This window comes from Dunckerocampus dactyliophorus, chromosome 15 (assembly GCF_027744805.1).
Source record: "Dunckerocampus dactyliophorus isolate RoL2022-P2 chromosome 15, RoL_Ddac_1.1, whole genome shotgun sequence".
Taxonomy (NCBI): Eukaryota; Metazoa; Chordata; class Actinopteri; order Syngnathiformes; family Syngnathidae; genus Dunckerocampus; species Dunckerocampus dactyliophorus.
In genome coordinates, this window is record NC_072833.1 from 1,066,529 (window position 1) to 1,092,020 (window position 25,492).

Below are 25,492 nucleotides of genomic sequence, written 5' to 3' on the forward strand. Positions count from 1 at the left end.
CCAAGCCTGCTTGGCACTGTGGTTGCCATGACAACCATCTTTTAAAGATACATATATTTACAGCACCCATCAGTACCACGTCTTTCTTGTAACGTCCGAGCCAGCGTCAGCGTAGCCTCAGGGCCCACCTGGATGCTAGCGTTTCACCCTGACCGGGATTTGAACCATCCGTCTTCTACGCCGCTTATCTTCTCTATGCCGCCTAAAACGAAAATGTTTAAAAATGCTCATTAGCGCTTGCTTTAAAGACACAGCACCCCTGTGGGAGCCCAGTGGATTTTGTAAAGCAACACATGCTATGATATATTCCAGTGGCCCCCAACCTTTCTTGACCCACGGGCCGGCTTGTGTTCCCACCAATCTCCTGGGGGGGGGGTTTACATTATAGTGATCTAATGTATCTTATTTATGATGTATTGTGTAAAACTAAGACATGAATAACATCAAATTAAAAGCACAAAATGAATGGTGACCCCCCCCCATCCACCAGTTCAAGTGTTTCCAGAGAGATGATGACATGGCTGTTTGACGTGTGTGGTAAAAGGCAGTGCTAGCATGAATTAGCTTGAGACAAATGAGCACATTAGCACTCAATAAGTCATCCAACTTACCTTCATGCATTCCCACATAGTATCAGCATTTACACCACATATGAGGTGAAAGAAAAATGGTACAAATACAGTAGTAGTCTATCTGTGCGGCATGAGATAAAGTTAGCACACCCACAATGGACATGCCTCAAGTGAGACGGATGTAACAGAGAGAATCCGGCCACTTTTCAAAATAAAACATTATGGAAATGATTTTTTCTTTCTGTGCGGCCGGTACACACTAATAAATTCCAAGCAAAAACTGCATATACTGTAGTGAAAAAGCATTTGCCCCCCCACCCCCACCCCCTTTGCTATCACGTAATTCTATTTGCTTTTTAGTCAAATAATAACAGCGTTTTGGAGAAATAGGATATTATAGGATATTATAACAAGTGAACCGATCGATACACCTGCAGCAGCTGCATGGCGGCGCTGGCGACCTCCGACCCACTTCCCCTCACGGATATCCGGGAACAATAGGACTTTATTGGGACGACAAATGTCATCACGGCAACGTCCATCGGCAGGGAAGTGATTGATTAGCCACTGGAACAAGTGGGTCCGCCGTGGCGGCCTTTTGTAGGCCATCGATTGGTGGAGAAGCGGGACAGAGTGCTGCGGGCGATCGATCCGCTCTCCTATGTGGCGATGCCAAAGTGACGCACTTCATATTCACACGTTTACGTGATGCTGATTACAACGCTGTCGGGTGTGTTCCAGGGCAGCAGGTGGCACCGTGACCTCTGATTGTTCAGCCAATCAGAAGCCTGAACAAAGTCTCTTGTTGGAAAGGAAACTGAGACAGAAAGGACACCAGTGGATGACATCATGATGTGGACTAAACGTGTCCCAGCGGGGGCCACAAGGTGAAAAAGGAAAGGATGCAACTTTGCCAGTTTGATATTTTGTGAAGCAACACGTGCTGCAGATATGCTAACACGTTCTTCGTGTAACATGTTTCATCTCAGCTTTGGCATGTGGGGGGAAAACATTATTAGTATCACATTTCCTTCTTAGGATATTCTGACTTTATTGTCATAATAGAAGTTGTTCCCCCAACCTAACTTTCCAAATGATGTTTTGTTTAGCTTCTCATATTACAGCTTCATAAAAACTTCTACTGTGTGCTACTGAAATATTTTCCTCATTAAAAAAATATTTCTTTTTCGTTTTTTTCCTCCTTAGAATACAACATCGTAATATTTCGTAATATTTTAAAATTGGTCTCGTGAAATCTTTGTAATTGTCCAACTATTTCAACTTTCTTCTCGTACATTTTCTTCTCATATTATTCCCAGAACATTTTGACTTTATTCTTGTAACATTGGAACTTTTTACGCAACCTAATTTAACAAAAATCCCAGCTTTATTCATTTGAGTTGTTTGTCAGAATATTATGACTTAAAAAAACATTTAACATTTCAACTTTATGCTGCTAAAATGATGAATTATTTTTCCTCATAATGTTACGTTATTCTCATAAAATGATGACTTTCTTGTTAATTACAACTAGTTTTACTTCATTCTTGACAAATTACTGCACATTTCCCCCTTTTTTTTGTTTTCTTGTAAAATTATATTTTTAGAATGTGCCACGGGCACAAATGGCCCTCGGGCTGCACTTTGGACACCCCTGATGTTTAGGAAGACATGTTTAGAATATGATGTATGGCAGTGTCCAAAAGGACAAGGTCCAGGGTGAAGCCCATGATTTTGGGGTTGTGTAGTGTAGTACTTTGAACCTTTGAGGTGTTGGAGTACAGTACATCCACGCATGCATGAATACTGTTGTATACTATTGCTATAAAGATGCATTCTGTGGGTGAGAAGGTGTGCAAATGAAGAGTCCCATATAGAAGGTCGACAGTGCTTTAGTCCCACCAGAGCGAGAATGTTAACGCATGCTGCAATATGTCATTTGTGCTTGTGTCTGTTTGGCCCCCGGCCCCACTGGGTTTGGCTCGGCCCGGAGGTGCGGGCACTGTCAGCTCCGCTCTCCTTCTCCCCCGTGTGTGCCCGCCAGAGTGGACTCTGACCCGGCCATGATGATGGCGCTGCAGAAGAGATTACAGACCCTGATACCGCACCGCGCCTTTAACACACAAAACACGAGCCAGCTTCCTGCTTTGTCCAGACCTTTCACATCCAACCAGTCACGAAGGAAAACATGGATTCCACCCGAGCATTCAAACTTCACACACGAGAAGAAATGTATGTACTGTATAGAATGTTAGGAAATGAAATAAATATACGCTATCATCCAATCTGCAATCATCCAATTATAGCCATCCCTGCTGTCATCTTACTTAATTGCTCAATTAAAGTGACTTTAATTGAATTTCCGACTTTGACTTTGGGGACTCTTTAATGTCACAGGCTGGGAAAAAGAAAGACGTCGTGGGATAATGAGACTTTGCCAGCGTGCCTCCCTCTCCTCCTGACCCCCTTGGCGCCCAACAACTCATTCCACTGCACTTTAGTCATTTCATGTTTCACAGATTTTACTGCATGACGACAACACCTGACCACCGCCCCCCAAAATAGAGACGCTCCGGTGGAGAAGGCGGCGGGCAAGCAAAGGGAAGGATATATTTCTCAAGAGTCTGCAGTCAAAGAACATGACGTCTGCCTGTTGTGTTTGTCCGACTGGATCCATTCATCCAACAGGTGTGATTGCAGCGCTGCTATTGGTCAACTTCCTTTGCTTCAGTCCCTCACTACTATTATTATACTATACCTGTACATACTATACTATATACACACTACACATACACTCACACTACACTACACTATACACCATACACCATAAAGACACTTTTCATACATACACTACAGTATACACACACACTACATCCACAACACTCATTATTCACACTCCTACCGTCAGGCAGACGCTACAGGAGTTTGAAGTCCAGGACCACAAGGCTGGCAAACAGCTTTTACCCACAGGCCATCAGGCTTCTCAACGAAGCACTCACACTCACACACGCAACACACACACACACTCATAGCACTCTATTATTTATTGATTTATTGGTGTTCATGTCTCTACTGTTCTTGATCCTTAATTTATTAGTATTAATGTTTCTTTTGTTCTTATTTTCTTGTGTTTTCTTTCTTTTTTTGGGAGAATGAACAGAACATGAATTTCATTGCATAGCAGAACTACCAGTTTTGCTGTGCACATGACAATAAAACTCTTCAATCTCGACATACCGACCATACCATACCTACTCCATACATACATACACTACACTATACATACACCATACATACATACACTATACATACACCATACATACATACACTATACATACACCATACATACACTACAATATACATACACTATACATACATACACTATACATACACCATACATACATACACCATACATACACCATACATACATACACTATACATACACTATACATACACCATACATACACTACACTATACATACACCATACATACATACACTATACATACACTATACATACACCATACATACACTACACTATACATACACCATACATACATACACCATACATACACTATACATACACCATACATACACCATACATACACCATACATACATACACCATACATACACCATACATACACTACACTATACATACACCATACATACACTATACATACACCATACATACATACACTATACATACACTATACATACACCATACATACACTACACTATACATACACCATACATACACTATACATACACCATACATACATACACTATACATACACTATACATACACCATGCATACATACACTATACATACACTATACATACACCATACATACATACACTATACATACACCATACATACACTACAATATACATACACTATACATACATACACTATACATACACCATACATACATACACCATACATACACTATACATACACCATACATACATACACTATACATACACCATACATACACTACACTATACATACACCATACATACACTATACATACACCATACATACATACACTATACATACACCATACATACACTACACTATACATACACTATACATACACCATACATACACCATACATACATACACTATACATACACCATACATACACTACACTATACATACACCATACATACACTATACATACACCATACATACATACACTATACATACACTATACATACACCATACATACACTACACTATACATACACCATACATACACTATACATACACCATACATACATACACTATACATACACTATACATACACCATGCATACATACACTATACATACACTATACATACACCATACATACATACACTATACATACACCATACATACACTACAATATACATACACTATACATACATACACTATACATACACCATACATACATACACTATACATACACCATACATACACTACACTATACATACACCATACATACACTATACATACACCATACATACATACACTATACATACACCATACATACACTACACTATACATACACCATACATACACTATACATACACCATACATACATACACTATACATACACCATACATACACTACACTATACATACACCATACATACATACACCATACATACACCACACTATACATACACCATACATACACTACACTATACATACACCATACATACACTATACATGCACCATACATACATTACACTATACATACACTATACATACACCATACATACATACACTATACATACACCATACATACACCATACATACACTACACTATACATACACCATACATACATACACTATACATACACCATACATACACTACACTATACATACACTATACATACATACACTATACATACACCATACATACATACACTATACATACACCATACATACACACCATACATACACCATACATACACTATACATACACCATACATACATACACTATACATACACCATACATACACACCATACATACACCATACATACACTATACATACACCATACATACACAACATTACACGATACATAAACTGTCACGGACGAGTTGAGGCTGTCGAGTGCTTGACCCCCAGTATGCAGAGAAGAGGCAGTGGCGTGCAAAGACACGTCTTTAATGGTGCACAAACGAAAGAACAAAACAGAAGGTGACAGAGGAAAAAAGGTTCTGTGACAACACTCTTGGTAGAATCAACAGGTAAGTGAACTCTACAATGAACCAGCGCTGTACATGCAACGACGCTGGCCTTTGAACCGCCACCAATGATGATTGTTGCCAGCTGCGCGGCAACCAGGAGTGAAGCGGCTGCCTCTTCCTCCAAGCAGGATGTACAGCCCGCCAAAAAAAGAGCGCAGGATGGGAAGTGTTTGCTCCTGTCCTGCGGAACATGACATACACCATACATACATACAATCCATACACCATACAAACACTACAATATACATACACAATACTTACATACACAAAACTATACATACACAATACATACATACTGTATATGCATACACTGCACTATACATACACTAAACTATACTGTATATACACCATACATACAACATACATACACTATACATGCACCATACATACATGCACCACACTTTGCATACACAAAATATACAAACACCATACATACATACATACATACATACATACATACATACACTACACTACACTATACATACACCATACAAACATAAATAGACTACACTATACAGACACCATACATACATACACAACACTACGTATACATACACCATACATACACTATACATATACTATACATACAATATACATACACTATACATACACCATACATACACCATACATACATACATACACAAAACTATACATACACCATACATACACTACACTATATATACACCATACATACACCATACATACATACATACAAAAACAAAACTATACATAAACAAAACTATACATACATACATACATACATACATACATACATACACAAAACTATATACACACCATACATACATAAATACACGACACTATACGTACACTAAAGATACACTACACTATACATACAACATACATACACTATACATGCACCATACATACACACACCACACTATGCATACACAATACATACATACACAATACATACATACGCCATACATACATACATACATACATACATACATACATACATACACAAAACTATATACACACCATACATACATACATACACGACACTATACGTACACTAAAGATACACTACACTATACATACAACATACATACACTATACAGTACATGCACCATATATACACTACACTATACATGCACCATACATACATACACCACACTATGCATACACAATACATACATACACAATACATACATACATACATACATACATACATATACTGTATACATACACTACACTATACATACACTACATAAACACCACACATACTGTACATACTGTACATACATACATACATACATACATACATACATATATATACATACATACACGACACTATACGTACACCATAGATACACTACACTATACATACAACATACTGTACATACACTATACATGCACCATACATCCACAATAGAATACATACACTATACAATACATAAGCAAAACTATACATACAGTACATACAGACATGTTCTGGTAAAACAAGCATACAGACAGACAGACAGGCAGACAGGCAGACAGACATACATATATACATATATACATACATACATACATACACGACACTATACATAAACCATACATACATAAATACACTACCCTATACATACACAATACATACATACATACATACATAAATATACTGTATACATACACTACACTATACATACAGTACACCATGCAAACATACATACATACATACATACATACAGTATACATACACCATACATACACCATACATACATCCACATACATACATCCATACATCCATACATATACAGTACATGGTGTATTTATAGTGTATGTACATTGCAGTGTATGTATGTATGTATGTCTATCTGTCTGTCTGTCTGTCTGTATGCATGCATGCATGTATGTATAATGTACTGTATGTATGTATGGTGTATGTATGTATGTATGTATGTATGTATGGATGTATGTACGAATGTATGTATGTACACATGTATGTATGTATGTATGTATGTATGGTGTATATATAATGTAGTGTATGTATATATATTGTATGTAGTATAGTGCTGTGTATGTATGTATGTATGTATGTATGTATGTATATTTTAGTGTATGTGCGTTTGTGTGTATGTATGTATGTATGTATGTATGTATGTATGATTTATTTATTGTGTAGTGTATGTATGTATGTATGTATGTATGTATCGTGTAGTGTATGTATGTATGTATGTATGTATGTATGCATGTTTGTATGGTGTATGAATGGTACATGGCGTACATACATACATCCATACATACACCATACATGGTGTACATGTTTGTATGTATGTATGTATGTGTGTATGTATCGTGTAGTGTATGTATGTATGTATGTATATGTGTGTATGTATGTATGTATGTATAGTTTTGTTTATGTATAGTTTTGTTTATGTATGTATGTATGTATGGTGTATGTATGGTGTATATATAGTGTAGTGTATGTATGGTGTATGTATATTGTATATATAGTGTAGTGTATGTATCTATGGTGTATGTATACATAGTATAGTGTATGTATGTATGGTGTCTGTATAGTGTAGTCTATTTATGTTTGTGTGGTGTATGTATAGTGTATGTGTAGTGTATGTATATTGTATGTATAGTATATGTATAGTGTATGTATGGTGTATGTATGGTGTATGTATACGTAGTGTAGTGTATGTATGTATGGTGTCTGTATAGTGTAGTCTATTTATGTTTGTATGGTGTATGTATAGTGTAGTGTATGTATGTATGTATGTATGTATGTATGTATAGTTTTGTTTATGTATAGTTTTGTTTATGTATGTATGTATGTATGGTGTATGTATGGTGTATATATAGTGTGATGTATGTATGGTGTATGTATAGTTTTGTGTATGTATGTATGTATGTATGGTGTATGTATAGAGTATGTATGGTGTATGTATGGTGTATGTATAATGTATGTATGGTGTATGTATGGTGTATGTATGGTGTATGTATAGTGTAGTGTATGTATCTATGGTGTATGTATACGTAGTATAGTGTATGTATGTATGGTGTCTGTATAGTGTAGTCTATTTATGTTTGTATGGTGTATGTATAGTGTAGTGTATGTATGTGTGTATGTATGTATGTATGTATGTATGTATGTATGTATGTATGTATAGTTTTGTTTATGTATGTATGTATGTATAGTGTATGTATGGTGTATATATAGTGTAGTGTATGTATGGTGTATGTATGGTTTTGTGTATGTATGTATGTATGGTGTATGTATAGTGTATGTATGGTGTATGTATGGTGTATGTATAATGTATGTATGGTGTATGTATGGTGTATGTATGGTGTATGTATAGTGTATGTATGGTGTATGTATGGTGTATGTATAATGTATGTATGGTGTATGTATGGTGTATGTATATTGTATGTATAGTGTAGTGTATGTATGGTGTCTGTACAGTGTAGTCTATTTATGTTTGTATGGTGTATGTATAGTGTAGTGTATGTATGTATGTATGTATGTATGTATGTATGTATGTATGTATGTATGTATGTGTGTATTGTGTATGTATGTATTGTGTATGCATAGTGTGGTGTATGTATGTATGGTGCATGTATAGTGTATGTATGTTGTATGTATAGTGTAGTGTATCTTTAGTGTACGTATAGTGTCGTGTATGTATGTATGTATGTTTGTATGTATGTATGTATAGTTTTGTTTATGTATAGTTTTGTTTATGTATGTATGTATGTATGGTGTATGTATGGTGTATATATAGTGTGATGTATTTATGGTGTATGTATAGTTTTGTGTATGTATGTATGTATGTATGGTGTATGTATAGTGTATGTATGGTGTATGTATGGTGTATGTATAATGTATGTATGGTGTATGTATGGTGTATGTATGGTGTATGTATATTGTATGTATAGTGTAGTGTATGTATCTATGGTGTATGTATACATAGTATAATGTATGTATGTATGGTGTCTCTATAGTGTAGTCTATTTATGTTTGTATGGTGTATGTATAGTGTATGTGTAGTGTATGTATATTGTATGTATAGTATATGTATAGTGTATGTATGGTGTATGTATGGTGTATGTATACGTAGTGTAGTGTATGTATGTATGGTGTCTGTATAGTGTAGTCTATTTATGTTTGTATGGTGTATGTATAGTGTAGTGTATGTATGTGTGTATGTATGTATGTATGTATGTATGTATGTATGTATGTATGTATGTATAGTTTTGTTTATGTATAGTTTTGTTTATGTATAGTTTTGTTTATGTATGTATGTATGTATGGTGTATGTATGGTGTATATATAGTGTGATGTATGTATGGTGTATGTATAGTTTTGTGTATGTATGTATGTATGTATGGTGTATGTATAGAGTATGTATGGTGTATGTATGGTGTATGTATAATGTATGTATGGTATGAGAGGCCCCTTGAGAGATAATTCATACTTGGTTTCACACGCAATATCATAATCTCACATGTACACCACTATACTCTCACACAAACACTACTATACCCTCTTACATGCATAATCATACTCTCTCACACACAGTATTGTCTGGGCCATAAATCATAATCACTTAAAAACACTATCATACTCTCACACATACACTATCATACTCTCACACATACACTATCATACTCTCTTAAAAACACTATCATACTCTCACACATAAACCATCATACTCTCTTAAAAACACTATCATACTCTCACACATACACTATCATACTCTCTTAAAAACACTATCATACTCTCACACATACACTATCATACTCTCACACATACACTATCATACTCTCACACATACACTATCATACTCTCACACATACACTATCATACTCTCACACATACACTATCATACTCTCACACATACACTATCATACTCTCTTAAAAACACTATCATACTCTCACACATACACCATCATACTCTCACACATACACTATCATACTCTCACACATACACTATCATACTCTCTTAAAAACACTATCATACTCTCACACATACACTATCATACTCTCACACATACACTATCATACTCTCACACATACGCTATCATACTCTCACACATACACCATCATACTCTCACACATACACTATCACACTCTCACACATACACCATCATACTCTCATAAAAACACTATCATACTCTCACACATACACTATCATACTCTCTTAAAAACACTATCATACTCTCACACATACACCATCATACTCTCACACATACACTATCATACTCTCACACATACACTATCATACTCTCTTAAAAACACTATCATACTCTCACACATACACCATCATACTCTCACACATACACTATCATACTCTCACACATACACTATCATACTCTCACACATACACCATCATACTCTCTTAAAAACACAATCATACTCAATGATGACAATGATTGTGTGTTTAAGAAGTTATGATGGTTTATGTGAGAGGGAATTGTACCATGTGTGAAAGAGTATAATTAAACAGGAAGTTAGTTTGATCAAACAGGAAGACAGTTTAAATCCTCATTCCTTGATTGGCTTACAGCCCTAAAAATAAAGCCTGGACCTTCTCAGAGTACTGCTAGCTAAACTGAAGCTACGTGGGAGCATTCAAATCAAGCAGCAGCACTTTCAAGGACAACTTTATAGTTTTTTTAAGAACAGTAGCAAAGTAGTCATGATTTTTCCACTTATTTACCTTCTTTTTCAAGTTCAGTTTTTGTTTGTGGGAGTAAATGGTAATGAGGAGGACATTGCTATTTTTTTCACTAATACCATGAGGTGTGTTCAGACCATTGTAAGGGAAACAGACAGCCTGGGACATGACAGCATGATTTTGGAACGATTATTCTGTGAGCTTAACGGATATGCACGGACAATTTCTTTCTTTCTCTCAATAAGCCAGCAGTTAGAAGGGGGTGACATTCAAGGAAGCTTAGGTGCACTGGAGGCACTCTATGCATGTTTTTGTTCCATCATAAATTCGTATGAAAACTCAAGATCTGTGGAAATGAGACAAAGGGATATGTTTACTTCAAGAGCACCACCAACAATCAGAACTGGTCATCCTGGTCGCCCTCAGTACAATATATTCCATGAACAAATTACCTACTGTTTGTCCCTTGGAATGAGTTGGCAAAGGATAGCTGTATGTTTTGGAATCAGCAGAAGGACATTGTACAGGCACAGACAGCAACTTCAAATTGGGCCACTGACTTACACAGCAATGTCTGATGAGGCCTTGACTGACATTGTTAGTGCAATCCTTCAAACCACCCCAAATGCAGGAGAAAGGTATGTGCTAGGAGGCCTCCGATCACGCAACATTAGAATACAGCGTTGGAGAGTGAGACGTTGCCTGCAACAGCTTGACCCAGTTGGACGGGCCTTCCGCCGCCGCCGTGCAATTCGCCGAAGAATTTACAATGTTCAGACTCCTAATCAATTATGGTGAGTGTTTTGTAATATTACATCAAGTTTGGTTCTTTGAACACACACACTGGTAATATATGTATACAGACATTCTTACTCTTGCAGCCTAAAACAGCACATTACAGTGGATATGGTATTGAAGTCTATGCCACAAAAAACACAATATTAACAATGACTGAATTGCTGGAACCACTGCCATCATTTTTAGGGGAATTTAGCCTGTTTTTCTCATTTAATTTTGCCAAATCAATGTGTTTTAATTGTATGCTAAAACACACAGCTGCAAGCTCACAGCCATCAGGCTGCAAAGCTTCCAACACACCATATGACTTTACATAAAGCATATCTGTGGAATGGAATCATAGAGTTGTAGGGGAAATATGAATTATTAATATATGGGGTAAGGTTACCGTCAAAAGTTTTGTGCGTGTACACATAAAAATCGTGCACGTATTAAAAATGTGTGCATGTTAGTCTATAGTTGTGCATAAATTACAAAAAAAATTGTAAACTCTTGTTTGAGTCAAACCACGCATAGATTATGCATAGATTATGCAGTGTATTAATTATCTGTAAGAATGCAACTCATAGTTACAGCTTTACAAAATTACAAATACGGGTTACAGTTTACGGACGTACACTTTCTTCAACGTGAAATAACTGTCAAAGCTACGTCATGAGGTCACAGGCATTATGTATCAAGTCGAAGATAACATCGATTCGGCTGTAAAAAGCGCCGTCTTTTAACTAATTATTGTCCTAGAAAGGTTGTTTATGAGCGATATCGCTTATAAACTGAGGGAAGACTTTAAAAATTAAAAGTTACTGAGCTGTATGTTCCTACAGAGTGCAGGTAGGTGGGGGTTTGGTGTGGGGTCTATCGCAAGACTGAATACAGTAGTAAATGTTGGCAATTTTTCTCCCCACAGGCACATCGATGGAAACCATAAGCTGGTGAGGTGGAGGTTGGTCTTTCATGGATGTGTTGACGGCTTTAGCCGGACCATCATATACTTGCAGTGCCTCAGTAACAACAGGGCATCAAGCGTACTGGAACTGTTTTGTACTGGTGTACAGAGCTTTGGCCTTCCCTTAAGAGTACGCTGTGACCATGGCATGGAGAACACAGCAGTTGCCCGGTATATGCTGGAGAGAAGGGGTTTAAACAGAGGCAGTGTCATTACTGGACGCAGTGTCCACAATCAGAGGATTGAACGGTTGTGGGCAGAGCTAAACAGAGTTGTCTCATTCCACTTCAGTAACCTCTTCACCTTCATGGAAAATGAGGGCATACTGGATTCTACAGATGAACTCCATCTGTTTTGTCTGCACTACATCTACTTGCCAAGAGTTCAGAGGGCGGCTGCAGAATTCCGAAATCAGTGGAACAATCATGGATTATCTACACAAGGAGGACAAACACCTCTCCAACTGTGGCAGAGAGGGGTTCTTAACAGTGCAATTCAGGACATTTTAGCAGGAAATGATACCTTGGAAATCAATGAAGACACCCTTCTACAGTTAGAGACTGAAAACAATATTGTTGTTCCAGTAAACAACTTTAATGCAAATCAAACAGTTCTGAACAGAATTCACGAGACAGTAGACCCACTGAGTGATGATGGTAACCACGGCATACAATTATTTTTAGGCCTGGTGAATTTTATTAGTGAACAGTAACAAGGACGCTTGAGTACTAGAACACTGTGGATTGTACTCTAACAGATAAATGGTAAATGGCTGCATATAGTACTTTTATGCAAAGTGCTAAGCTAAACAGTTTATCTCACAACAGACTGAATAATGTAACCAACATTTAGCTTTTTTTTGCACCACTGGGCTTGTATACCCTAAAAAAAAATAATAATAACTTCCCAACCACTCCACTAGAAAAGAATGTGACAGAAAAAAGGTATTCTATACAGCCTGTGAATGCATTGGTTATTGGAAAAAAAAAAAAGTTTTGGCTCACTACTGAAAATGTGTTTTTTTTTTTTTTTTCAAACTGGAATAGTTACCTGTAATAGCATCAAATGCAAGATTTTTCTGCAAATGGCTAAGCTTGAATGTTCACAGTCCATATATTATTCTCTACCAAAACCCTGTGTGTTACCTAATGCAAAGTCCATACTCTCCCTGAAATCCTCGTATGTGTCAAGCAGCGGCAACTTAAGGCAGTTGATGCAGGTGTTTGCCATTGGCAAACAGCGTCTGGAGCTGACAGGCTGATCATGCAAGAAATCAACTGATGGTTGAGGGGAGAAGCCAACCGGAGGGATGACACTTGCACCCGTTGCAAAGGCTAGGATTTTACCTAGCTTTGAGGATCCCTCTTGCTCTAACACACAGAAAAACAAGCAAGCAAACACCAAAGACAACAATGAGAATTTACAGCAATTATACCAGAAAGTAAATAGTACCATATAGAAAGCTCCAAAAGGAATGTAAGACGAAGAAAAGAGAGAAATGAAAGTGATAGATGAAAAGAACTTAAGGAGAGGAGTGAAAGAAAAAAGAAAAAAGTTACTAGAACTACAAAAATAGCATACAAAATTATTTAAAAGGTATATAATGGAAAGACAACCAATTCTAGAGGAGACAGATTGCAAAAAGAAAGGAAGCAAAGAGTAAAGATAGAGGAAGGGAAAATGAGTAAAAAACTTAAAAAAAACAAAAAAAAAGGATAAATGGAAAAAAAAAAAGGAAAGACTGAAAGAGAGACCCAATATGGGAACAAAAGTTGACAACTTGGCCAAATGGTGGCATTAGCAAAGGTTAGGGAAAAACCAAAATCCTTTTGATTCAACCTCTGAGAATAATGAATGTTCATTGCAATTAGTAGTCCATGTATTTTCTCCTAGCCCAGTATACTGTATGTACAATTTGTAAACGTGACAAAAGCATGAGACAGTGCCATATCTAGCAAATAATTACCTTCAACATCCTGCAGGTAGTCCCTCCAAAATGGAACAACACGTTCCTCTGCCCTTCTTTTGTTGCTTCCCACTGCAGACAGCCGGATGTGGAACAGGTGATCCATTAAGTCAGCAGTGAGTGGGGATGGTTCGTGACACATTAAGGGTCTAAAACTGTCTGGGTGCATTCTGATCGCATCCAGAACACCAAGGGTCTTCAGCCCCTCCTTAAATCTACACAAATGAGACACAAGAAGACAAAAATGTCTGTTTCAAATTGTGTTGATAATCATATATTGTTAGGCTAGCAGGGGGAAAGGGATGACTTGCTTCATCAATGCAGAATAAAAGCTAGAAAATCCAAGATGCCAGCACAAGTTAGGATGAAATCTAGGATGGCAAAAAATGTGAAATATGTTTTGTCTTTGACAATCTGAAATTTATCTGTTCAGACTCGCCAAACAATTTCAAATCCAATTTAATCCCAAATGTACAAGCTAGCAATCATTTTTAGAAGAACCAGAAGAAAGACTACACAGAATTTATCGTTGTGGTTAAAATTTTGTTTTTGTATGTGTAATATGTCTCAATTTTGAAAATGTAGTTGTTGTAATGTGTGCAAATAGTTTATTTTACAGGGTACTTTAGAGATGGTAATGAGTTGCTTACTTCATCAATTGTTTGGAACCTGTTTTTTTTTGTTATTCTTACACAACCCATGTAGGCATTTGATAAGGATATACAGTGGCTTTTTAATTAAAAATTAAAAAGAAAAAAAATACAGTACATGTTCAAATGTTTTGTTGTTGTATTTGTGCAGAGGAGAAAATATAGCAGAAAATATCACTATCCATGTAACAAAAATTTCACAAATTTGCTGTTCTGAACAATAGTGTTACACAAACCTTTCAAATGCCCCGCAGACTCTGTGGACCACCTGAAACATGAGAATGTCTTTAACCAGCAGATCTCTGTCCTCAATGCATTTCAGTGGCCTGAGACACCCAGCATTTGCCAGGTAATCTTGCAGTGGTTCAGTGGCGTTTATCAGGTCATCCAAAGACGTACATTCGGACACCTAAAAACACCACACAAAAGAAAAAAGAGAAATAATAAACTAAAGCAAAGGTTGGCATCCAAGGATGCAAAAAGTATGTGTGGTAAATCTGTAGCCTCCTTTTGACAAGTGTTTTGTGGATAGAAAACAACACCACACACTATCTTTGAAAAGTGTTGATTCAACTGTATGATCATTTTGGAGTCTGCAGGTTTTGGTGCTGTTGAACTGGATTGCATTATACTGAGAGGTGTTTTGGTTATTTAGCCTTCCAACACTGAAATGAATGGGGCAGACAAAATAACAAATGTCAGAATAACATAATACAGTTCACTGACAGCCCAAACTACATCCTCCAAAATGATCACAGAGTTGAATCAACACCTCTCTAAAACAGTTCGATACACTGGAACCAAACATATACCTGAACTGTCCAAAGCCAAGTTCAATTTATCGTCTCTTCCTTCAAACATTGGTGACAGTACCAGGGCTTCCATGAGCAACCGTAAAAATTCTCTCCTAGGGCCACCAAGGTCCACAGCCTCTTCATTCATTCCTAAGTCATCTGAAAACTTGATGCACATCTGGTGCTTGGGATTATAGGACAGTCGTCTGAAGCCCCGCAGAGCACCATCCAGTACTGAAGACCTATTAATGTTGAACCTGCATCTTTTGTTACTGTCAATTAGGGATGCAAGATTGAGGAGCACTTCCTGTGCTGATTTTGCATTTATGTGTTCGGATGCCCTGTTGAAAGAAAACCAGATAATTACAAAGACTTGACTTTTTCTTACCACTGTCTATCTGAAATGACCACACTAATTAAACAGTGTCATATTAACCAGTCACTTACACATGACTCTCAGGACTGGCCATTATTGCCTGGTTTACTTCCTCATCATCAGAAGAAAGGTCTGAGATGGAACCCATGATCGAAAGGTAGGCAGCATAGTTGTCATCACTAGCTGATGGTGTCTGGTTCACTGTGCCAACACTATCTAAGTCAATGACACTGGATGCTTCGTGTGTTGAAGAAGGCTGGTTAGCTCTGGTCATGACATCGCTGGATGTTTGCTGTGTTGCAGAAGGCTGGTTAGCTCTGGTCATGACATCACTGGATGTTTGCTGTGTTGAAGAAGGCTGGTTAGCTCTGGTCATGACATCGCTGGATGTTTGCTGTGTTGCAGAAGGCTGGTTAGCTCTGGTCAAGACATCGCTGGATGCTTGCTGTGTTGCAGAGAGCTGGTTAGCTCTGGCCCTTCTTGTGAAAGGATAACTAGAGATCTGCTGTATTGATGCAGTTTGGTTTCCCCTGGCCCTTGTGGTCATACAGTCACTGGTCTGACTGGTACTGTGGTCACTAGATGCTGATGTAGCGTCAACCTCCACACAACTGTCCTCCGAATCTGTGCTGTCAGACTTAACAACAAAAAATATGTTTTTAGAAAATGTTGGGTTAAACCCATTGCCAAACCATGAAAACTGTATGGTCCAATTGACATAGGAACACACTGCTTGACATTTTTTTAAATAGCTTACCGGAAATGGAAGATTTGTCGATGGCCTAATGTACACTGCCTTTGATTTGAACACCTTGTGAATCATAAAGCCATTCAGTTCCTGGCCCTCACGCAACTTTGGTGAAACCAGTTTGTTTCCACATGCCATCAAAAGATCAATACTGAATAACAAACAAGAAAAAATAGAATTCAATTTCAAAACCACCCTGTATCAATCAACCCATAAGGTATAACGTGCAATGTCGTAATATTAAAAAATACCTGACATCCTCAGGAATTCTGTCCTTGAATGCTTCTCTTATCTCTGCAATGACTGTCCTGCAGTCCCACATTTTCCTCATCTCAAAGGCACTTAAAATATAGCCCCTTTCATGAAGCCTTCTTTTGGTTTTGTGTTTGCAGACTTCATCCCATGTAGAATCAGGTAGCAGTATGATGTCCTTATTAAAGGTTGGGTGATTTAAGGCAGTAGGCCTAAAAAAGAAAGCATTATCATTATATTTAGTCATTTAGCAAACTTTTTTGTCCAGAGCAACTTACAATCAATGCAAGACAATCAAACATTTAGAGGACAGTAATTAAAAAGAGCCTTGTCTCAATACATATTGCATTACATAACATTTTCAGCTGGCAATGGCAATAACATCCACACTATTAACTTTAGCTAGTTCTTATCTTAATAAATATGTGCACACGTCTTTATTGTCTCTTATTAACTCTTTGCATTGAACATAAATTATAGCTGAGTCACATTTATGTTACATATAGTAGTTATGAAGGCTTTCAGGTTTATCTTTTCTAAAACAGGAAAATCTAAGTACAGGCTTAGTTTCACACATCTGGTGACTAACATAATTACTTTGGTAAGAACTAGATTTTAATAACAGCGTGCTACGTGTGAAACAAGTTGTTTAGTTTCCTAACTGTCATCAGTGGAGACTCATTCGCTGCTTCAGGGTTAAACTGTCGCTAACTTTGTACTACCACCGTTACTGTACAAGGTTGCTGCTAAACAAAACTCATGAACTCAACTTGATTCTCGTTTACTTAGAATAGATACTATAGCTCATTTTGAACATTCGCTGTTACATTCAGTCTTAGTGCTAACATGACTGCTCTGAGTGCAACCACACGGAATCGCAAGTGGACAGGTGTCGCGACACCGGAGTGCAGCTGAAATGAGCTGTTCGCCTATTCTGTTAACGCTACTTACGTTATGAAATGGCTCCACACAGCAGACTGACCTGTACTCAAGCCTTGAGTAATATTAACTGTTGTCATTTTAAGATGTAACGTTACGTAAAGTTGTTGGAAAATACCTGACATTAACACTAAGTCAGTTCTGAATGTTGTTTTAGGTTACTTTTCAAATAGCTAATTGCCCAGCCCTAGGTTTACAGGTTAAATTAGTTAGGTAGTATGCGGGTTTAATGTTATTCAGCAGCGTTAATTTTAACAAAACACTACAACGTCTCACTCTTAACATTTTCACTGTCCCTTAACGAATACTGACAAAAGTAACTGCTAGTGTTAATGCTAATGTGTTAGCGTAGAAGCAGTAATATTATTAAGCGGTAGCTTAAATAAAAAAAAAAAACATCCGCGGCTAAATAAATGATTAAACCTTATTCAATAAACTCACCTCTTCCTTGACTTTGAAGCCCATCCACCGAAATACTGTTGAGTTCGATATCGAGGTTGCATCACTTGGTTCAGGCTAGATCCAGACGAAGTGCTACTGGCACTTCCTGATACACCTGATGAGCTAGCCCTGAAGATCCGCCGCATTTCCTCCTCCACAGTCGCGTTAGAAGAGGCACCTGTGGGTGTCTGTCGCCTTTGATCCAACATTTCTGACATTGTTGTGATAACGGTTGGAGAGTTTAAAATGTTGTTTAAAAGGCCAATGGCTTCACTGAGTTTCTCCCGGTCCGCCATCTTCTTCTATCAGTCATGATTGGGAAGGTGGGCCATGTCCATGAAATCCTGCTTCCTCCAGCTTCGTCAAAGATAGCCAATCAGGCACTGAGAATTCAGGACTGTTTCCGTTTCAATCAAACTCTCTCACACAAACAACTATTCTCATTCACATACCCTACCATTCTGTCTTACATTCACTGACATTTGGATCCTTATACATGATTATTTGCATTCACATGATGGTGTATGTGTAAGAGTATGATAGTGTTTTTAAGAGAGTATGATAGTGTATGTGTGAGAGTATGATAGTGTATGTGTAAGAGTATGATAGTGTTTTTAAGAGAGTATGATGGTTTATGTGTGAGAGTATGATAGTGTTTTTAAGAGAGTATGATGGTGTATGTGTGAGAGTATGATAGTGTTTTTAAGAGAGTATGATGGTGTATGTGTGAGAGTATGATGGTGTATGTGTGAGAGTATGATGGTGTATGTGTGAGAGTATGATAGTGTATGTGTGAGAGTATGATAGTGTATGTGTGAGAGTATGATAGTGTATGTGTGAGAGTATGATAGTGTTTTTAAGAGAGTATGATGGTGTATGTGTGAGAGTATGATAGTGTATGTGTGAGAGTATGATAGTGTTTTTAAGAGAGCATGATGGTGTATGTGTGAGAGTATGATAGTGTATGTGTGAGAGTATGATAGTGTTTTTAAGAGAGTATAGTGGTGTACATGTGAGATTATGATATTGCGTGTGAAACCAAGTATGAATTATCTCTCAAGGGGCCTCTCATAGTATGGTGTATGTATGGTGTATGTATGGTGTATGTATATTGTATGTATAGTGTAGTGTATGTATCTATGGTGTATGTATACATAGTATAGTGTATGTATGTATGGTGTCTGTATAGTGTCGTCTATTTATGTTTGTATGGTGTATGTATAGTGTAGTGTATGTATGTATGTATGTATGTATGTATGTATGTATGTATGTATTGTGTATGTATGTATTGTGTATGCATAGTGTGGTGTATGTATGTATGGTGCATGTATAGTGTATGTATGTTGTATGTATAGTGTAGTGTATCTTTAGTGTACATATAGTGTCGTGTATGTATGTATGTATGTATGTATAGTTTTGTTTATATGTACCCCATACATATATGCATACATACATACATACACTGCACTACACTATGCACACACCATACATTCCGACATGTTCTTTGACTTTGTGAAGCAGAAACTGGGCTGCACGTCATTTGTCCCACATGATAAGAAGGCCAAACACATCTCCAAGATGATCAAGTACCTTGCTGAGGAAGGTGAAGGTTCTGGAGTGGTAATGTATGTCTTCTTCCTACCTGAACCCAATTGAGGACCCGTGGGACATCTTCAAAAGGAAGGTGCGTAACATCTAGCAGTGATGTAATGATGGAGGAGTGTAAGAGTATTCCAGTAAGTAACAACCTGTGCAGCTCTGCTCAAGTCCATGCCCAAGAGCATGAGAGCACAATGGTCCTCACACGAAACATTTCCATCAGGAACACAAGTGGACATCCTGACTGTGTGCTGCCAGCTATTTAGGCAATAAAGGCTGTGTGTGTCGTACTGGCCCTTGACAAGATGTCAAACGTCCGCCATCGTGACGGAGCGGAAGAGATTAAGCCGTGCACGCTGGTGAGAAGTGCTGTGCGATCAATATGTCAGACACCTGATAATCTCAACATCTCCAAAGTTTGCCCATAAAGGTAAAAGAATGAGAATGCCCTTTTTGAGACGCTGAGCCAAAATGAAGAGTGGAATGTCACCAAGTAGCTTATGGAAGGAATCAATATGCCTTCTTTTCCAACATTTTCCTGCTAACCAACGTTGACATTTGCCTCAAATTCTACTGATTTCCACGCACCTTGCAAGGAGCATGGAAAACAAAGCAGAAACTTTCACTTTCTCCCCAGCCATGAAAAAAAAGGAGGACGGGGGTGGGCGAACAATCCAAGTAGCTTCGTGATGGCGCTGCCATTCACGCGCATCCCGCCGCCCCGCTGCATTGTGGGATAGAGATAAAGACATTCAAGGACAAATTAGTCAAAGCCTTTCTGAACGTCATAACTGAACCTCGGCCGGCTTTAGAAAGTGGAAATATTTGAAGAAAAGCTGCACAATTAAGTTCTTTTCTAAAACGCTTTCATGCTGCTGATTTTTACAATATTAGTGATTCTCCTCTCAGCGAATGGACTTCTCAGTGTTGACTTGTCGCCAGACATAAAACATAACATTGCTGCTTCTAAAGGTAGCATCTCAGTCAGTATCAAATCTACCTGGCCAATCAACTTCAGCACTTTTCAATGCACAGCAGCTAAAATCACCATCGCTCCAACGCCATGAAAGCAACAGCGCTCCAACTGTGTGTGTGTGTGTGTGTGTGTGTGTGTGTGTGTGTGTGTAAGATCATTGTGAAATATGCAAATGACAACATGAATACAGATCAGGTTGAATACATTTACCTCTCATCTCCATGCTGATGAACGGCGCCACACTCGCTGGCGTGGCTTTCAACAAGCCGAGTGCATCGCACGTTCACAGCGCTTCTCGTGGCCGCTCGTTTGAAATCAAGACAACCTTAATAGAAAAACAAAGATCAAAGAAGTCAGTCACATTCACGTCCCATCTGCCACTCCAACACATTTGCATCCTCTCTGGTCACCTCTCTTCTGCTCCTCTCAACATCCCAATCCCATCCCTATCGCTACGTATACAGAAAAAAATTAAAATTAAAAAAATGAGAATGTCATGGAGAAGTTGTTTAATTTCCATAATTCCATTCAAAAAGTTAAACTTTCATAGATTATAGATTCAGGGCCCACAATTTAAACGATTTCAAGTATTGATTTGTTTATTTTTACGTAATTTGGGCTTCCAGCTCATAAAACCCACGAAAACAAGAATTCATCATAAATTTTAGCTTTTTTAACAAAAAAATATTGGAAAAAAAACTCTTTAATGTCAAAGTGAAAACATATTTTTATAAAGTAATGGTTAATGAAAGAAAATGATATCAATGAAAATAGTTGTTTGCATAATGATTCACCCCCTTCAAGTCAGTATTTAGTAGATGCAATCACAGCAGGGAGTCTGTGTGGATACTGATGGTCTCAATCAGTCTTGCACATCTGCCCACTGCAGTTTTGCTCCATTCTTCTTTGCAAAACTGCTCAAGCTCTGTCAGGTTGTGCGGGTATCGGGCATGAACAGCCCTTTTCAAATCCAGCAACTAATTCTCTATGGGATTGAGGTCTGGGCTTTGACTCGGCCACTCCAGGCTGGTCCACCTGGTTCTTTTTAACCATTCCTGTGTAGCTTTTGCAGTATGTTTTGCATCATTGTCTTGCTGGAAAATAAATCTTCTCCCAAGATGTAGTTCTCTTGCAGACTGAAAAAGATTGCCCCCCAGGATTTCAGTGTATTTTGCAGCATTCATTCTGCCCTCTATCTTTCCAAGTCTTCCAGGTCCAGTTGCTGAGAAACGTCCCCACAGCGTGATGCTGCCACCACCATGCTTCACAGGGGGGAAGGTGTGTTTTTGGTGATGTGCAGTGTTTGGTTTCCGCCAAACATGACGTCTTGTCTGATGGCCAAAAAGCTCAATTTTGGTCTCATCAGACCAAAGAATCTTCTTCCACTTGACCATGGAGTCTTCCACGTGCTTTTAATATGACTTTTCTTCAACAGTGGCTTTCTCATTGCCACTCTCCCATAAAGCAGCAGTTGCTACATGCACAGTCTCTCCCATCTCAGCAGCTGAAGCTTGGAACTCCTTCAGAGTAGTTGTAGGGGTCTTGGTGGCTTCCCTCACTAGTCTCCTACTTGCACGCTCACTCAGTTTACGAGGGCGGCCTGATCTAGGCAGATTCACACAAGTGCCATATTCCTTCCATTTCTTGACAACTGATTTCACTGAACTCTGAGGGATGTTCAGTGCCTTGGAAATGTTTTTGTAAGCATCCCCTGAGTTGTACTTCTCAATAACCCTTTCCCTGAGTTGCTTAGAGTGTTCTTCTGTCTTCATGGTGTAATGGTAGCCAGGAATACTGATCAACCATCTCTGGACCTTCAGATACAGGTGTTTTACAACTCAATCATTTGAAACACACCCACACCACTCAGGTCATCTTCATTTCACTCATTGTGAGACTATTGGCAACAATTTCATAGACTCTATTGAATTAGACCGTTACATTAAAAAGGGGGTGAATAATTATACAAACAATTATTTTCATTGATATCATTTTCTTTCATTAACATTACTTTCTAGAAATCTGTTTTCACTTTGACATTAAAGAGGTTTTTTTCCAATATAATTTTTTTATTAAAAGAGCTACATTTTATTGACCATGATTGATTTATGAAAGCAACAAAGGGGGTGAATACTTATGATAGGCACTGTATATGTATATATTTATATTTATATATATATTTATATTTATATACACACACAGACATGTACATATTCATGTGTACATGTCTATACACCAGGGGTCACCAATGTTTGTCCTTGGGAGAGCTACTTTTACAAAATGAAAACGGCCAAGAGCTACTCATTTTTCTAACATTTATTTTCAGTGCTTATTTTAAACCCAAACAAAGCGAATATGCTTGTTTTACCAGAACATGAACAAAATGCTGGTGTCCACAACTCACATTTTGTATTTCACAATGCATTTCTTTCTACTGTTCTTTCATTATTGACTGAACACCTGAATGAAAAGCAGGCTTGCGGGCACCTCATGTGGTCGTGGGGGCTACCTGGTGCCCGCGGGCACCACGTTGGTGACCCCTGCTATACACATACATATCTATATATACCGCTCTCTCTCTCTCTCTCTCTCTCTCTCTCTCTCTCTCTCTCTCTCTCTATATATATATATATATATATATATACTGTACACACACCCACACACATACATAGACATACATACATATACACATAGATATACAGTACATATATACATTCACATGTATATGTATGTGTGTATGTATATCTATACATATATCTTTACATATACAGTATGTGATATACACACATATGTAAAGTTCTCAAAGTTCAATTTTTGTTTTTTAACACTCCTCTGACCACGCCTCTTCATCTTCATCTATTGTTTATTGGTGGTTGGCAAGCAGCTCACACAGTTAGCTGGTTTACTAGCAATGACCAAACAGGAAATGGCATGAAAGGGACTGATTGACGATGGTCTACAGCCAATCAGCATGCAGAAGAAAATAGGTGGTACAGACAGAAGAGAGGGAAGAGAGACACACAGCAACCTAAAGCACACAAGTACAATACTCATCTTCCCCACAATGCAATTCTTCTTAAAGAGCCAGGCTCGGCCTGTAACAATGTTAATACACTGTAAAAAAAAAACAATAAAAAATTGCACAAAAAAACAAATCTGAGAAACAGCCAGTCCGTGATAGGTGAACCGCGATGGAGCGAGGGAACGCTGTATTTCTTTTTATAGTGTTGCTCCCTGACAATAAACCGCTAGCTGGAATGTGATGGCTGTATTCCCTTCACTACATTTTTGAAACAGACCGAAAAGAAGACAGTGATGAGGCATGGCTGCGCAGGTGATGATGTTGATAATGACTTGTTCCATACGCTGTGTACTATCTACCTGTCAGCAGCAGCAAAGAAAACAAGCTGCTCGCACATAATAGCCATTAGCTTCCACATGGAGGTTACGTGCTGAGAGACAATGAGACGTAGAATTAGGCGTGACAAGTGCTCTGCTAACAATGTCCAAGTGATAAAGCCTAATGACATAGTGCACACATATATAGCAAGTATATACAGTATGTACACATAG

At 38.0% G+C, this 25,492-nt stretch overlaps 2 protein-coding genes across 3 annotated transcripts; one reads left to right on the forward strand and one right to left on the reverse strand.

Moving 5' to 3' along the window:
• Nucleotides 1–11,063: 11,063 nt before the first annotated feature.
• LOC129168278 (uncharacterized) lies at nt 11,064–15,132 on the forward strand. Its single transcript, XM_054753365.1, has 2 exons — nt 11,064–12,228; nt 13,140–15,132. Exons 1-2 carry the CDS (start codon nt 11,456–11,458, stop codon nt 13,888–13,890), a joined length of 1,524 nt encoding a protein of 507 aa, XP_054609340.1. The 5' UTR covers nt 11,064–11,455; the 3' UTR covers nt 13,891–15,132.
• Nucleotides 15,133–16,051: 919 nt separating this feature from the next.
• On the reverse strand, nt 16,052–20,158 carry LOC129168277 (uncharacterized). Of its 2 annotated transcripts, XM_054753364.1 has the most exons (6): nt 19,345–20,158; nt 17,964–18,176; nt 17,722–17,863; nt 17,036–17,601; nt 16,607–16,929; nt 16,074–16,203 (listed from the first exon to the last, which is right to left on the reverse strand). In XM_054753364.1, the coding sequence occupies exons 1-6, from the start codon at nt 19,638–19,640 to the stop codon at nt 16,178–16,180; spliced, it is 1,566 nt and encodes a 521-aa protein (XP_054609339.1). In that variant the 5' UTR covers nt 19,641–20,158; the 3' UTR covers nt 16,074–16,177. The 2 variants fall into 2 exon arrangements, with proteins under 2 accessions (XP_054609338.1, XP_054609339.1); XM_054753363.1 differs by having other exon boundaries at nt 16,052–16,929.
• Nucleotides 20,159–25,492: the final 5,334 nt, after the last annotated feature.

Bases quoted from the DNA above. Each gene is read 5' to 3' on its own strand.
- LOC129168278 (XM_054753365.1), top strand. From the start codon at position 11,456: ATGATTTTTCCACTTATTTACCTTCTTTTTCAAGTTCAGTTTTTGTTT. The intron at 12,229-13,139 runs GTGAGTGTTTTG...TTCTCCCCACAG, and splicing joins CAGACTCCTAATCAATTATG to GCACATCGATGGAAACCATA.
- LOC129168277 (XM_054753363.1), bottom strand. From the start codon at position 19,640: ATGGCGGACCGGGAGAAACTCAGTGAAGCCATTGGCCTTTTAAACAAC. The intron at 18,177-19,344 runs GTGAGTTTATTG...TTTCTTTTTTAG, and splicing joins GCTTCAAAGTCAAGGAAGAG to GCCTACTGCCTTAAATCACC. The intron at 16,930-17,035 runs GTAAGTGACTGG...TTCTTTCAACAG, and splicing joins GCCAGTCCTGAGAGTCATGT to GGCATCCGAACACATAAATG.